This window comes from Physeter macrocephalus, chromosome 13 (assembly GCF_002837175.3).
Source record: "Physeter macrocephalus isolate SW-GA chromosome 13, ASM283717v5, whole genome shotgun sequence".
NCBI lineage: Eukaryota > Metazoa > Chordata > Mammalia > Artiodactyla > Physeteridae > Physeter > Physeter macrocephalus.
Genome location: NC_041226.1, coordinates 79,519,194 through 79,535,939, shown reverse-complemented (window position 1 = coordinate 79,535,939; position 16,746 = coordinate 79,519,194). Strand labels below are relative to the sequence as shown.

At 58.8% G+C, this 16,746-nt stretch overlaps 1 protein-coding gene across 2 annotated transcripts in view; it reads left to right on the top strand.

Moving 5' to 3' along the window:
- Positions 1–14,844, top strand: part of CARS2 (cysteinyl-tRNA synthetase 2, mitochondrial) — a 42,005-nt gene extending 27,161 nt beyond the window's left edge. For both annotated transcript variants that reach the window (XM_024123163.2, XM_055089341.1), the window contains 8 exons: positions 1,421–1,554; positions 3,880–3,947; positions 8,645–8,711; positions 9,439–9,577; positions 11,022–11,145; positions 11,644–11,742; positions 13,824–14,027; positions 14,108–14,844. In XM_024123163.2, the coding sequence (XP_023978931.1) occupies positions 1,421–1,554; positions 3,880–3,947; positions 8,645–8,711; positions 9,439–9,577; positions 11,022–11,145; positions 11,644–11,742; positions 13,824–14,027; positions 14,108–14,176 (904 nt within the window). In that variant the 3' untranslated portion in view covers positions 14,177–14,844. The remainder of the gene's footprint in view (positions 1–1,420; positions 1,555–3,879; positions 3,948–8,644; positions 8,712–9,438; positions 9,578–11,021; positions 11,146–11,643; positions 11,743–13,823; positions 14,028–14,107) is intronic.
- The last annotated feature ends 1,902 nt before the right edge of the window (positions 14,845–16,746 follow it).

Below are 16,746 nucleotides of genomic sequence, written 5' to 3'. Positions count from 1 at the left end.
AAACAAATATTAAAAACAAACAGACATGTCCAGCTCTCAGCCCTACTGTAAACACTTAAAAGTATTTACAAATACTTGTTGATTTAACAGCGGTGTGGGATATACGTTGTGTTGTAAAAAGATCTTTAGCTTTTAGATTCAAATAATTTCTCTAAAGCAGGAAACATTTAGTAAATTTCAAATGTAATGTTACCATTAAATGTTTTATTTTTGTTGAAACCTAAATAATGAAAATGGACTCCTGTTCCTTTTCAGCTTTCTCTTATTTTAAAATAGGTGTGACGTACAGACAAGACTAGAGACTAATATAACCAACACTGCAGACCCACAATTTAGCTCTTAAGTCTTAACTTCGTCATATGTGCGTCAGAGCTTCGTAAAAATGGGTCACTCGTTACAAATGCAAGTGTGGCCCCTCACACGCTCCTCCCCAGTCCTGGTCCCTCCCGTCTCACGCTTGCCCTCACAGCGTTTGAATTTCGAGGACTCTTATTAGAGATTCTCTAGAAACCACTGCCAAGGATGTACGGTCCTGGACGACCTGCTCGCCCACTCAGCTCAGGTGTGACCGGTGCGTGCATGGTTTCTCCAGCGCTGGGTCAGTGGGGAGGAGTCGGCCTTCAGCAGGAAGGACCTCAGTGAGGCTGTGGCACCTTAGAAAACATCTATTTTTAACCATTTTTAGAAAAACTCACTGGCGCCTGCACCCCCGGGGGGCCGACGGCCTCCAGAGCTCCACAGCCGCCCGCCTTGCGCCCCCTTTCCGTTGTGCGAGCCTTTGCATTTTTCATTGATCTCTGCATTTTTAACATCCTCTGAAGCAGCTGCTGGTCAGCCTGGACCACTGGTGCTGGTACCGGTTGTTTTGCAGGTGCTCTGGTGACAGAGCTGCACACGCCGAGTGTCCCCGCAGGCCTGGGAGGTGCAGCGTGCGGTTCTGTGGACCGAGGTTTTTCGGGACCGAGCAGCCTTATAGCTGAAATGCCGCCAGCTGAAATGTGTCACTTTGAATTCTGTTACTTTGTTTTTCATGTATGGCTGCTGAATGGCTCATTTTTCAAAAGCCAAATTACAAATCTCTTGATTGTATAGTTCTTTTTTTGTTATAATTGAAGAACCACTAAGGTCTGCCTACTGGAAGTAAGAAAAAGTAATTTTGAAGTTTTTAAAAGCCACATATTGTGTCCAGAGCAAAGAAAATGAAGTCTCTTTCCCAGGAGGAAAAGCTATGAATTAGAGATTTTATGAAGTGAAAACAAACGTGAGGTTCCGTTTGCATCAGTTGAATTATGACGCATTCGGAATCGGACTCCATTCGGGGTGTGCGTGGCCCGGGGCTGGAAGGCGTGAAGACGGGATGTGGCTTGGAGACCGTGTCACTGGATCGAGTTAACTCCCTGCTCTGCGCTGTGTCTTGCAGCTTGGTGTTTGGAAGCCGGCTCGACATCCACTCGGGCGGCATAGATTTAGCGTTTCCTCACCACGAGAACGAGATCGCACAGTGCGAGGCCTTTCACCAGTGCCAGCAGTGGGGGAATTATTTCCTGCATTCTGGTGAGCGATGACTTCAGATTAATTTGTTCCTTTTCAGTTCTCTCGCCTCTGTCTGTGAAATAGCCACATCTGGAAACACCTGAATCAGCGAAGAGGTCAAGAAACAGAGTTGTCCCTTACATTGTCTTTGACTTGTTGTTGGACAGACGCGAACTTCCTTGGATTGGAATACCGAACGTGCCTTTTGGAACTGAAATGTGAGCTGACGAGAGTTCGGAAAACGTCATGCAGTGCTGTTCTGTAGAAGTTCGTTTGAAAGGAGACTGTGAGGAGGGAATTTCACATAGTATGATGTCGTAATGATTACGAATACGCCATTCTTGAGCTGAGACACTGTCACCGTAAATATCTGTCATTCTCTGAAAGCACTGCCTTCCGTTTCACTTTCAAAAAACCTCGTGATCAACACCAGCCGTCTGCTCTCAGAAGTGGATGCGAAGTTGTGCGACCAGCGGCGTCTTGAGCGAAGCAGCTTGGGAATTTCCTGTGATGCATGGGGACGGTCACGTGTCCAAGATTGTGACAGAGGTCGTGGAGCCACCGTGAACTGGTTTTGTTGCCTTTCTGGAGTGGGCAGTGAAGGTGTTTGAGGGGAAGAAAGAGAAAAGGCCTCGGTAGTGCTGGGGTTGGCAGATGCAAACGATCAACAGCCAAAGCTCAGGAAACCAACAAGAACCATTTCTTTAAGTCCTTAGATTAAGGAAACCAGGTTTTGCCAGCGAGGTGGTATTAAACGCAGACACACTCCGGTTTTGTAACATGCGGTAGCTGCTTCAAGTCTGCGGCGAGGGTCCACGTGGGTGACAGGGACCAGCGGGGCTGCCTTCCCCGCAGGCCCGCCCTGCAGCGCCTCTGCCACCCCGTGTGCCCCGCCCGGAGCCCGGGGGCCAGCCTCGCGGCTCTCTGTGTGACCCCGCCTCTCGGTGCTGCCCTGAGGTCGTCTGAAAGGGACGGGCTGGGTTGCCGTTCCCGGCGCGGGGGCCGAGGTCCGGCTTCCACCTCGTGTCCCTGCTTGGCGCCCGACGGGAGCCAGAGCCCGCGTCCTTTGTGCCGGGCCGAGAGCCCGACGGCCCCGCTCCATTTCTCCGGCGCTTCGGCAGGGACCCCCGGACCCGCTTCCGGTCGGGGCTCACCCCTCTTCTCAGAAACCGCGTGGAGCCAGGCCTCCCCCTTCAGCGGGAGGGCTCGTGAGGGCAGAGTGCTCCGAGCCCGTGGGGGACGGAATCCCAGGTCCCAGGGACGGAGGTGTTCCCGTGCCCGGTCGCAGGCTCGGGGACAGGTGATCCCGTGTCACCCGTCGGGACGCGAGGGCTGGTCCCCACAGACCCGTCATCGGTGGCGCTCGTGAGGGGCTGGGGTTTGCCGTCAGCACCGGTGCCCCCGGGTGACTGGGTCTGCCATCGGACGGGACCCGCGGCAGCGCCAGCGCTCACGGGGCTCTGTGTCCACACACGGCAGGTCCTGCTGCTTTGGATGCGGCGTGGGGAAGGGTTTTGCTGGTAAGACCCACGATCTGTCAGGACGTTGGACTCTTCTCTGTCCCAGCTTCACCCTGTCCTGGAGGAACAGCTGTGTCTCCTGACACCCTGGAGAATCGATGCCTTTTCCTGAAGTAAATGGATGGAAGTAGAGTTCAGCAGTCAGATGAGTTTCGTTTTCCGGATGTTGTCAGTTTTTTAAAACTTCAGTTGTACTTGATGTATATGGCAGGCTGCACAGGTTGACATATTCAAGGTTACATAGCTTTTTGGAAGCCACGCTGTAACCAGTTCTTGGAAAAGTTGGCTTGAAAAAAGGTGGTGCTTAAAGTTGTGTCAGAAAAAGTGGAAGAATCTTCTGCTGGGAAATCACAGCTCCTTTGGAAGTGAACCTCGTACAGATGCGGTCCGGGAGGAGGTCCAGGCTCAGCTGGGGGAGTCCTGAGGGGGTTCGGGTCCCCCCGTCTTTCACACACGGGGGTGAAACGATGCTGAGGCTGGGATATGTCTGAAAACGAGCTACGGAAACGCAGTGTTGCCCGGAGACCCGCACGCTTTGTGGAAGCAAAGATGTGTCCTCTCCTCGGGCGCTGAGTCAGGTCCCCTGTGTTGGTGAGCCACAGGAGAGGGAGGGGCCGTCCCCGCAGTGTGATGCCCTGGCCCGGGATGGACGTGGGCCCCCCTTCCCGGCGGGCTGAGCGCGGGGCCGATCTGGGGGGCCTGTGTGGGCATCCACGCAGGGCTGCGTGACGGGTCAGGGCTGCCGGAGTCCAGGCGCCTTTGGAGACGCGCCCTCCTTCACCCTCCCTCTGGGGGTACGGAAGGAGTGACTTTGTTTTTGTTTCAGGGCATTTGCACGTGAAGGGCAAAGAAGAGAAGATGTCCAAATCACTGAAGAACTACATCACAATTAAGGTAACGCGCTCGTCGTGTTTCCTGTGTGCCCGCCAGTTTGCTGACGTGTCACGGAGGCCGATGTGCATCAGGAGACCCCCCCTCCCCGGGGCCCTGTGTCCCCGGGGCCCTGTGTCCCCGGGGCCCTGTGGACGGGCTTCTCCTGCTTCTGGGTTAAACGGCTCTTCCTTGTCTAAAAGCGCGAGGCGGTGTTTCCTGACCTGTCGCCTCCTGTGTTGGCTCCTGGGGGCCTCGGCCTCTTCCCCCCTCCCTGTTCCAAGACTCTGATTTTATTGATTTGGGCCCTTTCTCTCTCTCTCTCTCTCTTTTTTTTTTGATGCGTCTAGCTAAAGGTTTATTGATTTTATCTTTTCAAAGAAACAGCTCTTAGTTTCATTGATCTTCCGTATATTTTTCAGTCTTTATTTCATTTATTTCTGCTCTTACCTTTATGATTTCTTTCCTTCTATTAACTTTGGGTTTTGTTTGTTCTTCTTCTAGTGCCTTAAGGTGTAAAGTTAGGTTGTTTATTGGAGATTTTTCTGAGGTTTTTCTTATATTACTAAATACTTCCCTTTTAGGACTGCTTTTGCTGCATCCCACGTATATATGAGGTTATTTTAGTGGACGATCTCAGTTTGAACACATGCTAACAAGCTCGCATTTTTACCCACCTCCCATGTTTAATGTTTTTTTACATCATGTTTTACATCTTTTTGTTTGTGTGTCACTTAACTACTTATTGTGGATATAGATGATTTATAGTATTTTTGTCTTTTAACCTTCCTACTAGCTTTATAAGTGGTTACTCTATCTTTACTGAATGTTTGCCTTTACCAATGAGATTTTTCCTCTCAAAATTTTCATATTTCTAGTTGTGGACTTTTCTTTTCCTCTTAGAGAAGTCCCTTTAACGTGTCATGTAATGCTGGTTTAGGGGTTCTCTGTTGCTTGTCTGTAAAATTCTTTCTCTCTTCTTCAGATCTGAATGATAGCCTTGCTGGGTAGAGTATTCTTGGTTGTAGGTTTTTTCATCACTTTGAGTATATGATGTTGCTCCTTTCTGGCGTGCAGAAAAGTCAGCTGACAGTCTTATGAGAGTTCCCCTGTGAGAAACTAGTTGCTTTTCCCTTGCTGCTTTTAAGATTTTCTCTTTAATTTTTCCATTTTAATTACAGTGTGTCTTGCTGTGGATCTCTTTGGGTTCATCTTGTTTGGGCCTCTCTGCTTCCTGGGCTTGGATGTCTGTTTCCTTTCGCAGGCTAGGCAAATTTCCAGCTTAGCTTGAAATACAAGCTCTCTGCCTCTCTCTCTCTTCTGGGGCCCCTACAACGCGAACATTAGTGCGCTCGGTGTTGGCCCAGGTGTCTCTTAAACTACTGAGTCTTTTGCATTAGTCAGCCTTCTTCCATATGGAGTTAACTTATTTGAATGGCTGAATCATCTGTTGTAAGGGCGCACCTTAATTAATTTAAACCATCCCCTGTTGATGGCCATTTAAATTATATTTTTCATGGCCGCATTAAACTACATCTGCTTGGGTGCATGCGTTTAGAGTTTTCACAGATACTACAAAGTCTGCATTACTTTCCTGACCACTTAGTGAGCGGCCCATGGGGGGTGCTACTACAGGACTGAGTTACTTCCCTGCTGCTGGACTTTGTAGGAGACCAAAGTCTTCCCCAGCCTCACATTCCAGCCCCTGGCAACTACTGGTCTGCTCTCCATTTCTTTTTCTTTCTTTCTTTCTTCCTTCCTCACTCCCTCCCTCCCTCTCTCTCCCCCCCGCTCTCTCTCTCCTTCTCACACCACACGGCTTGCAGGATCTTAGTTCCCTGACCAGGGATCAAACCCAGGGCCCCGGCAGTGAGCGCAGAGTCCTAACCACTGGACCGCCAGGGAAATTCCCTGCTCTCTGTTTCTGTTTGTTTTTTTTTTTTAGATTCCACATGTGGGTGAGATCATACAGTATTTGTCTTTCTCTGCTTTCTTTCACTGAGCCCAGTGTCCTCTAGGTTCATCCGTGTTGTCACAGATGGCAGGGTTTCCTTCTTTTGATGATTAATAGTCCGTAGTATGTATATGCACGTGTGTGTGTGCGTGAGCGTGTGTCACATCTTCTTTATCCATTCGTCTATCAGTGGACACTTAGGTTGTTTCCGTATCTTGACTGTTGTCGGTAACGCTGCATTGAACATAGGGGTGCAGATACATCTGCGAGATAGTGATTTTGTTTCCTTCAGATGTGTACCTAGAAGTGGAATTGCCAGATTGTATGGTAAATCTATTTTTGATTTTTTGAGGAACCTTCATACTGTTTCCCACGGTGGCTGTACCAGTTTACATTCCCACCAACCGTGCACAAGGCTTCCCTTTTCTCAATATTCTCATCAACGCTTACTTCTTTTCTTTGATGGCAACCATGCTGACAGGTGTAAGGTGATACCTTACTGTGGTTTTGATTTGCATTTCCCTGATGATTAGTGATGTTGAGCATCTTTTCAGGTACCTACCTGTTGGCCATTTGTAGGTGTTCTTTGGAAAAATGTTTATTCAAGTCTTTTGCCCATTTCTGAATCTTTTAGTTTTTTTTTTCTATTGAGTTGTGTGAGTTCTTTATATATTTTGGATATTTATCCCTCATCAGGTAGATGGTCCGCCAATGTTTTCTCCCATTCTGTTGGCTGTCTTTTCATTTTGTTGACTGCTTCCTTTGCTGTGCAGAAGCTTTTTAGTTGGATGTAGTCCTACTTTCTTTCTATATCATTATCAGGAAACGGTCCCCAGACAAAGAACGCCGTAGAAAGGTTAGATTCCAGATTTCCGCTGAACTCTCTGACTCCAGAGGGGCATCCCACAGTGGTGAAAATAAATACCCTTTAGTGTTGCTGGCGTTTGGAGAACTATTAACTTAGATTTCTGAACACACATTGAGGTTTATCTGAATGAGTCCACATGCTGAGTGGCAGGAATCTCCCCCGCTTTTTTGGGGGTGGGGCATGCCCAAGTGGTGTGCGGGATCCCCGCACCAGGGATTGAACCCGTGCCCCCGGCGGTGGAAGCGCGGAGTCTTAACCGCTGGACCACCAGGGGAGTCCAGGAAAAACCCTTTAAAATAAAACCACCTAAAATCCTTTTTGGATGAAATAGAGAACATGGCTACCCCGGAAACATAAAGCGCTAAAATGGAAAAGAGATCTCTTTCAGAAAAACCGAAGACCTAGACAGACATAAAATATCCAGAATGTTACTTTTTAAACTCTGTGACTAAATGCACGATTATGAGCAGAAAGTCAGGAGAGCAGGAAAGGTACCGACTCGGAGAGAGAAGCGCGCGGGGCTGGGGGCAGCGTGTCGTGTGTCTGTCAGTGGTCAGGGCCCCGGGGCTGCGGGGAGGGCTTGCTGACGGTGGCCACGCCGCGGAGATGCACAGCTTTGCTTCTGCCCAAACAGCTCCACAGCCGTACATACCAAGCGTCTGGCTGCGATTTATAAAAAGCTAAACAGACAACAATTTACAAAAACAAATCCTCACCTAAGGCAAGCGTGTCCACTGGGAACAGGCCTCCTGCAACATTGTCAGAGACAGGAGAGGACTTGTAACAAGTTGTGAAGCAGTTGAGTCCATGCTTCGGTGGGGAAGGAAACCTAAAGAAATAATTCAAAAAGGAGAGGGAAAAGTCAGAGGGTGGCTAAAGGCCCTCCGAGTGCCCGGCGTTCGGCCTCTGTCCCCGGTGTAACCCCACGCCAGCTGAGCTGCATGTTTACTGGGGTCCCGCCGAGCACAGCCGGTTATCACGAGACCCTGGCAGGTCAGGGAAGCGCCGTCAGAGTGGCTGGGGTGACGGCCGACGGGACACGGGACGACTTGCAGAGAAGGCACAGGATGCGGGGCTGCAGGGTGGCCTTGGGTGTTTGGCGTTTGGTTCCCTAAGCCTCGTCTTTCTGTCACCATTATAGACACACTGCAGTCATGACACATCCGCATCTTAGCGTTCTGTAAGTGACGCTCCGTAGGCACAGCGCTGGTTATTTATCTGCCTGTGCCGTTCGTGGTGTAGTAGCTACGTCACAGTGCAGGGGCTCCGTCTCCACGCTGCTGCTTGCAGATTTAAAGGGGAAGTGACAGGTGAGAACCCGGGGGCACGTGACTGCACAAATGCGAGAATTAACACGCACGCTGCGGGACGGGGTCTCAAGTTAGTTGGCTGGTTTGGGGAATTACGGGACGAAGAAATACTCCTTTGTCACACTCTGGGAAGGGGCACCAGGAGACGGACACGGACGCTGAAGTACCGGGTCTCTTACTGATGAAGGGCGGGTTGGACGGGGCTCTTCACCTTTCTCCCTGTCGATCCTGTTGTTGGCCTGGCGAAATCTGTGGCCGCGTCCTTAGAACTTAACGTTTTTAAACACACGGAATGAGATCTGTAGGCGTCTGACAGGGGCTGACTGTATCGAGATGCAGGAGTCCGTGGCCTCCCTCCCTCGAGTGAGCGCTCTAACAGCATCCAGCCGTGGGTCGGAGCCCCGCAGCTCACGTCAGATGAGCGACAGTACAGGCCGTGTGCAGGTGACGCGGCCGCAGGCTCGTGGGGCGAACACCCCGCGACTGCTCGGCGGGGGGCGGTCCAGGTGTCTACGCTGGGGGCTGGAGGAGCGCTGTGTGTGCCTGGGGGTTAGTGGCTCCCGTCTCTCCCGGCCCCGGCCCCCTGCAGGACTTCCTCAGCACGGCCTCCCCAGACGTGTTCCGGCTCTTCTGCCTGCGGAGCAGCTACAGGTCAGGTGAGCTGGCAGGGAGGCCTGGGTGCCCCTCACGTGTGGCCCCGGGGAGCCTCTGAGGACCTCTGGGGACCCCGAAATCCGGTGGGGTGCGCCCCGTCCTGTTGGGGTGTGGCCCTCGTGCCCTGAGGTTGGGTTCTGAACGGAAGCCCGAGGATGCTCCGGGGAGCATGGTCCCAGCGCTCGGCCAGGGGACCCCGGAGCCGTGGGACTCGGGTGTCCAGCGCTCCGCGGGGCCTGGAGAGCCTGAGCCCGCGGCACCTGCCCCCCGGCTTCGTGAGCCGTCCTGGCACAGGGCCGGAGCCGGGAGCCCTCAGCATGGCACCGCCCCTCCCCTGGGCCAGGAGGCGAGTCTGGGGACCCCGGCACTCCCCGCTGGCTGGACCCCTGTCCAGAGACCTGGGGCCGCCCGGGCGCGGCGAGTGTCCCTGATCTGTCCCCGCACACTCGCAGGCGGGGTGATGGCCGGGTCTCCCTGCCCCTCCGGGAACACGGAGCCCGAGTCCTCGTGGCACCAGTCGGCTGGCCTCCCCAGAGGCGCTCAGGCACCCGGCGGGGCCCCCGCTTTCCAGGGCCGTCTGTCTGTCTGTACATCTGTCTGTCAGCGGGAAATGAGCCCTCGGCCACCCACGTGGGGAGGGGTGTCCACGTTTCCTGCCCGCGGTCAGGACAGAGCCTGGCAGTCTGTGGGCGCTCGAGGCTCCCGGGTGACGGGACTCCCTCCCCGCAGCCATGGACTACAGCGACGGCGCCATGCTCGAGGCCAGGCGTCTGCTCCGTGCCGTGGCCGCCTTCGTGGAGGACGCTCGGGCCTACATGAGGGGGCAGCTGGCGGGCGGCCCCGTCCAGGAGGACGTGCTGTGGGAGAGGTGGGTGCTGCTCGGGGCCACCCGAGGGGGCGCTGTGGACACGGGGGTGGGGCTGGTGGGAGCCCCGGGCCCGCCACGGGAGGGGCAGGGACCCTGCCTTCGGGGAGGCCTGCACGGCCCACGGTCGCGTGGGAGCGTCAGGAACCTCGTGGATGGCGTGGTCGACAGAAGTGGGTCAGGTGGGCGGACGAGCGAGCTGTTGAAGGAAGGAGGGGGGCCCCGGGTCGCGGTGACGGGTTGACGGGCGCGTCCGGAAGCCCAGCGTGTGCCCCCCGCCCCCCGGGGGTCGTGACCGCAGGCCGGCCGTGCCTGCAGAGGTGGGAGCACAGCAAGGGGCCCCGGGAAGTGAACGGAGCAGGGGCGCGGGCGGGAGGACGGAGCCCACCCCGGACGTGGCCACAGTGTTTCCAGTCCTGTTGCTCGGTAAATGGCTCGACGTGTCTGTGTTTTACTGCATCCAAAAAAAGGCGAGGGAGGTTTGAGATTGGCTTCAGAGACAGTGAGAAACTGGGAAGACGGACAGAGCCTCGGGGGATACCAGAGGGAGATGAGGAGGGCAGGGTCATCGGGGGTCCCCGGAGGCTGACGGTGGGCGGGGTCTGCGTGCCCCGCCACCCAGGGATCCCCTGGAGGAGTAGAGGGCCCGGGGCTCCTTCGGGGCCGGTCGGGAAGAGGGCATCCGAAGGAGACAGGCAGGAGCTGCCTGTGGGTCACAGCAGTGGAGCCCAGGACGAAGCCCAAGCCCTGGGGCCGGGCAGCTGGGCCTCGTGCGGCTGGGAGCCGTCGGTCACTCGGCCACCCTCCCGACGGCGGGTGCCAGGCAGGGTGCCAGGGCAGGACCGGCAGCGCTGCAGGCGTGCAGGGAAGCGTCCGCGCGCCGGTCAGGAGAGGTCAGCTCGCGCTGGGTGACAGACAGCGCTGGGTCGCAGGAGCCCAGGCAGCAAAGGTCCGTTTCTCCCCGTGGTCACTCGGGCCCAGGCTCGGGGGCTTTGCCCAACCCTTTCCTCTGCCTGGAGAGCAGGGCACCCGGAGGAGGTGGGGAAGGTCTGGGACGAGGGGCAGCAGGGAATCAATACGGTGGCCGGGCCTCGGAGGGGCCGGCGACTGGCCGGCAGGCATGCAGGACAGCGTGTGAGCGAGGGGTGGCTCGAAGGGGACCTGACGGTGCCGCTGGGGACGAGTAAGGAGGCAGGCAGGGAGGCGGTGACGGTGACCTCAGTTCCCTTGCCAGGGGCCGGGGGGGTCGAGCGTCGCGGCAGCCGGCTCCTGAGGGGGCCTGACGGCAGAGGGAAGGAGCTGGAAGGGCTGCCCCGGGGGCGGGCGCCGAGCCGGGAGCCCGAGGGTGGAGCCCCGGGGGCGTCTGTCCCGGGGGCCCGGCCAGCGCTGCGGCTCCTGCCACCCGGCCGGGTCTCTGGAGCGGCCCCATCTGCTCGCCTCCCCAAAGGCTGGGCCGCACCAAGGGGGCCGTGCAGGCGGCACTGGCGGACGACTTCAACACGCCGGGGGCAGTGGACGCCGTCACGGACCTGGCTCACCACGGGAACAGACAGCTGAAGGCGGCCGCCAAGGTAACTCCCGGGACGTGGGGACAGTTCTGAGGACAGAGCAGACGCCGCCTCGCCAGCCCCTGGGGCCGCCCAGCTCCCAGAGCCGGCGGCCTCCGGGCCACCCCTGCGTGTGGCCCCGTCCTGAGCCCGGGTCAGTAGAGCTGGGGGCCGTGGGGAGGCCCGGCACGTGGACACAGGCGCTCGGGGAGTCCGAGCTTGTCACACAGACGTGAGATGGGGAAGGAAGCCGGGTGGGGGCCCCGACTGCCCCCCTAGCCCTGCCCGGCCCTGGCGCCAGGCTCCTCGCAGACGCCCAGGACCCAGGGGCGCCCCGAAGGCCACCTGCTGCCGCCGCCGCCGCCCGGGGGCTCGGTGCCAGCACAGGCGCTCGGAGCGCAGGCCCCAGCCGCGGGCGGGAGCGCCGGCTTCGCGGGGCTGCGTCCGTGCCCGCCGGGGGCCGACCTGCCCGGGGTTGGTGCTCCTGCCTTTCAAGAGCCTCCTCTGGGTGACTTGTCGCAGGCGGCCGGTGGTCCCAGGAGCCCTGCTGTGTTCGGTGCCGTCGTGTCCTACGTGGAGCAGTTCTTTGAGACGGTGGGGATTTCTCTGGCTGAGCGACAGGTACGCCCTTCTCTCTTCAGTCCTTGACCGTGGGACTTAGTCTACACGCTAACATGGTGACAGCCGCTTCTTCCCTTCAGAAGCGCCGATTTTAACGGTAATTAAAGGCCAGACTTAACCACGCGCTTAAGATGCGTTATGTTCCTTGAAAGGGGAACACGCGCAGAGCTGGGATTTACTAACCGAAACAAGGTTCTGAGCGACGCGCGCGCACCTCGCTGCACAGTGAGCGGCGCGCCACGGATCCCGCGCGCACTGGCGTCCCAGAGAGAACCTCGCAGCGTACACGGCTGTCAGGCTGCAGGCAGCACGTTTCTCCGGCGCCGTCTGAGCCGCCGGCCGGGCCCCAGCCGTCAGGGATCCCCGGGCCCGGCCCCCCCGGCCGCCCACGTCCCCGTCACGCGCCCCTCAGCAGAGGCCCAGTCCAGGCCCGTGGGCTGTTCGGCCGCCGGGTCTCTGGTCCCCCGTGTGTGAAACGCCCCTTGGCCTTCCGTGGCCTTCCTGCCCTGACACCCCGGGCCCTCAGGGACTCGGCACACGTGATGCCACATCCTCTGGGCCGTGATCCCTGTCTGTCCCGGGCCCGGGGTGTGCACCGTGGCCACGCCGCAGAGACCCTTCCTCGCGCCAGTGTGGACTCGGGGCCTCCTCCGGCTCGCGGCTGGGGGGCGGAGCGTGGAGCTGGCCGCGGAGCCACACACGGCCCCATCCCTTTGGCACGTGCTTCCTGCACTGACGTTCCCAGCCCCTCCGGCGCCGCGTGTCGCAGGCAGGAGTCGGCCTTTCTCCCAGGAGCCTGGCTGCTCTCGGCGGGGAGGGTCTGGGCCACTGGGTGCTCGCTGGGCTTTGGCCACAGCTGCCCTGGCCCTAGGCGGGCAGAGCCAGCCCCCGGGATCCTGGGTCCCCTCTCCGTATCGACTGTTACCCCCGACACCTCGACTCTGGTTCCCAGCAGTCCCGGGCACCTCCCGCCCCTCTGGGCTCCCACCTGCCAACCTCACTCACCGGCTGCCCTCCCCACGTACACCTGTCTCCCCTCACCCCCAGCAGGCTGTCCTCTGCACAGAAGCGTCCTTGCCTGACGCCCCAGGCCAGGGTCCCTCCTCCTCCAGGGGGCCCGCCTCGCTCTGCCTCACCTAACAAACAGTCTCAGGACTGCTGTTCAGGACCGGAAAGGAAAGGGCCATAGCTGCCGCTTTCTAAAAAACAGTGTGAACAGGCTGTTAACGGGAGCCTGGACTGCACCCGGGGGGGGGGGACGCCGCCCCGGATCTCCCTGCGGGCCCTGCCGGGCCACCTGCTGCCGTGAGGCCTGCTCACAGCCCACACTGCCGGGCCGGGGACCTGCCAGCTGAGGCCTGGCGCCGGCTGCCCTGGCCGTGAGCAGGGACGTCTCCCAGGACTGCTTGTTAGGCTGTGAGCTTCTCTGGCCTCAACACAAAGACTCGCGTATCTTTGCGATGATTTGTTCGGTTTATCGAGACGTTGATTCCCTAGCGGACTGCGGCCTTCCCTGGGCGGTCCAGGGCCTGTTGGCGGCTCACGCTAGGCAGAGGGGGCCAGGTCTCTGCTGGGGCGCCCCCGGAGCCCGCCGGGGGCTCACGCACGTCTCTGTAACGAGCAGTGGCTGGGGATCACGTGAGGCTGAAGGAGTTGGACCGCCGGGCCCTCCTCCGTGAGGCGGGGCGGGGCGGGGGCGCGGAGGACGCCTGGCAACTTGGAAGGGCTCCGGGCCCACGCCAGACCTGGAGCTCCCCCGGCCGGCACCCACCCTGCCGGTCCCCGGCCCCGGGGGAGAGCGCCGCGGGGCTGCGCGTGTGCGCGCGCCCGCCCGCCCGCGCGCAGGACGTCCAGGGCCTGGAACGGCGTTTGGCGCGAGCAGGTTTGGTTTCCTTGGTCGACGAGGCCCAGGCCTGCCGGCTCTGCCCAGTGACCCTCCGATGCCGCCCATCTGCAGTGGCAGCCCCCGCTCACCGGCCTGGGCGACCGGGACCTTCGGGCGAGGCGAGGGAGGGGAGACGAGCCGCGCCCCCTGCCCCTCCCCGGCCCGGGGCCCCGTCCGCTAACCCGGTGCCGGGCAGTGTGTTTCAGGGGCCGGCGGCCCGGCCGCCCTGCACAGCGTGGTCGAGGAGCTGGTGCGCTTCCGGCGGAAGGTCCGGCAGTTCGCTCTGGCCACGGGGGAGGCCCCCGGGGAGGCGCGGCGGCAGCTTCTGGAGAGGCGGCCCCTGCTGGAGGCGTGCGACGCGCTGCGCCGGGACCTGGCCGCCCACGGCGTCAGCATCAAGGTGAGCGCCGCCCCGCCCCGCCCCCGGCTCTGGCCCCGCCCCCGCCCCCTGACTCTCACCTGGCCCGTCTCCCTCCCCAGGACAGGGGCGGCGTGTCCACGTGGGAGCTGCTGGACCCGAGGACAGAAGACCCCAGGCCAGGGAGCTGAGGACACGGGATGCGGAGGCCACGGCTCCCGGCGCGGTTCTGTGCTGCCTCAAGGCACGATAAAAGCTTGATGTTAAAGTTTCTGTTGCGGCTGCTCAGTCAACCTTAAAATAAACCAAACTGTCACCGCCCCCCGGGTGCTAGTAGATGTGCTGGAGAATGGGTTTCGATGGCCACAGATGCAGTAGTTCAGTAACGTCGCATCAGCCCACGCCGTGGTCTCCGGCCCCTGAGCCTGGGGCGTGACATCATGGGACGGCCCTGAAACCGTGAGACCAGGACGTCAGTCCTACACGGGGTCCCGGAAGACGTCATGGGAAGGGCAGGCGGGACCCCTTCCCCGGGGTCACCTGGTCTCAAGCAGGCGAAGCGGCCTGTACCCCACGTGCTGGGCAGCGCTGGACTGGGCGTGGGCATACGGTTTTACATTTATTTTCCCGGTTACAAAGTAACGTGTTAACCACAGAAAGCGCCAACAGAGGAAACCCCTGCAAGCGTCCAGCCTGTCTCCTCTGATTGATAGGCTCTGTTTCACCTCTATTCTGTTTGACCTCTTTCTTAAACAGTTGGTTCTTGGGGTACCACCCTCTGCTGCCTCTGAGCAGACCCCACGGGGCGAGGGCTGTGCTCGAGGAGTCTGGGTGACACGGGTGAGGGCACAGGTGTGACAGGCGGGCACCAGGCGGGCGACCTGGGACCGAGCTTGGCGGCGGCCTCGCGCTCCGCCTCCTTTCTGTCGCAGGCGGGGCGCTACAGCTGTTCGGCCAGCCAGCGGGAAGCGGGGTGACCCTCTCGCCGCTTCCCCCAGCTCTCAGCCAGGCCACCCCGCGTCCACCGCTGTGGGGCTGGCACTGACCGATCCTGCGGGCGCGGCCCCGGGCAGCAGGTCAGCACCCGTCAGGCGCCGCGCAGACGGCCTGGCTGGCCCGGCAGCCGCCTTAACTTCGTCACTGACCTTCCTGACCCTGAAAGGCAGGGGGTTCCTGTTCTACAGATGAGGAAGCCCGTTCAGAAGCTGACATGCTACAAGGGACCCAACCCGTGAGCAGTGGAGTCAGGTCAGGACCCCAGAGGGCGGGCAGGCCCCTGACACGGGACAGGCACGCAGGGCCGCTCAGTACTTGGGCAGGCTGTCCGGCCGGAGCCTGACCTGGCCACCAGATGTGCTTCGGTGCTGGTCTCCTGGCGGCGTGTCCTCAGCCGGAGCTAGAGAGTGCCGGTTTGCAAAGGACAGGGAGCGACTGCTCGCCTCGTTTGGAAGCGCGGGCCTTTAACTGTGCTTTCTCAAGCAAAGGGGCTCAGGGCAAAAACACAGTAGCTCCCGTGTCGGCTGAATCGTGTCTTCCATGGAAAGAAATAGCTACGTTGTGGGCTCAGTACTTCATTTTAACGGTCCTGGTAGGCAGTGGTGAAAACCATACCATTAGACAGACGGGCTTACGTGTTTTTATCTCCCTAGTATCTGAGAATGTCCTCACTCAGGATTAAGTTGAAAGGTGGATGCTGGCTGTTTAAGAAAAAAATACAAAACTCTCCCTTGAAGTAAACCAGATCTGCTCTTTAATAGAGACCATGATTTAGGTGGAATTCCGCAAAGGAGAAAATGTCCGTGACACTTAAACCCTTCTACAGTTAGATATGAAATAACAATGGTCAACATTTTAAAAGAAATCTTGGAAGTCCACTATTTAGAGGAAGTGGGACCTTTCTGCGGGGAGGTTTCTGACCACAGAGCAGGAGTCACTGGGGAAGGACAGACGGACAGGCCAGGCCCCGCCCCACAGAAGGCGGCACCGACGCCTGAGTGCGCTCAAGCGCACGTGCCGTAACCAGCCCCGCAGAGAGGTGACGGGAGACAGCCACGTTCTCGGGCCACGAAGAGAAGTGCCCACACAGACGGCCGCGCCCAAGCTGACCTGATGCAGATGGGACAACTCACTACAGAGAGAACTTCTTCAGAACGCTCCTGAAGCCACACACACTCTCGAAGCAGAGGGAGCCGCCGTCCTGCTCCGTGAGCAGGCGTGAGGGCGGTGTTGGTGCCCCCGACCTGGGTGCCGTCTCCCGCCCGACCCCGGAGCCCCAGGCGTCCCTCCCACTCCCGTGTGCCGCGCTGGGGCCTGTCAGCCAGCACACCCACGGGGAGTGGGAGCCTGAGGGACCCCGGAGGCCCTGCCTGTGCACTCGGGGGTCAGGGTCCCATTCGCTTCCCTTCTGTGGTCTTCCCAGCTGCCTCTAAAAGGGCTTCCAAGTTCTAACAGATTTCTCATTCTGAAACATTTCAACCAATTGACCAAAACAAGCAATGCTTAATATTTCTGCCCAGATGTGTCCAACCGAATCACAGGTCAAAAAGAAACAAAAATGAGCTAAAGAATGAATGCCACATCCCTTCGGGGACCTCAGTTTAAAAAAGAAAACGTCAGGGCTTCCCTGGTGGCGCAGCGGTTGAGAGTCCGCCTGCCGATGCAGGGGACGCGGGTTCGTGCCCCGGTCCCGGAAGATCCCACGTGCCGCGGAACGGCTGGGCCCGTGAGCCGTGGCCGCTGAGCCTGCGCGTCCGGAGCCTGT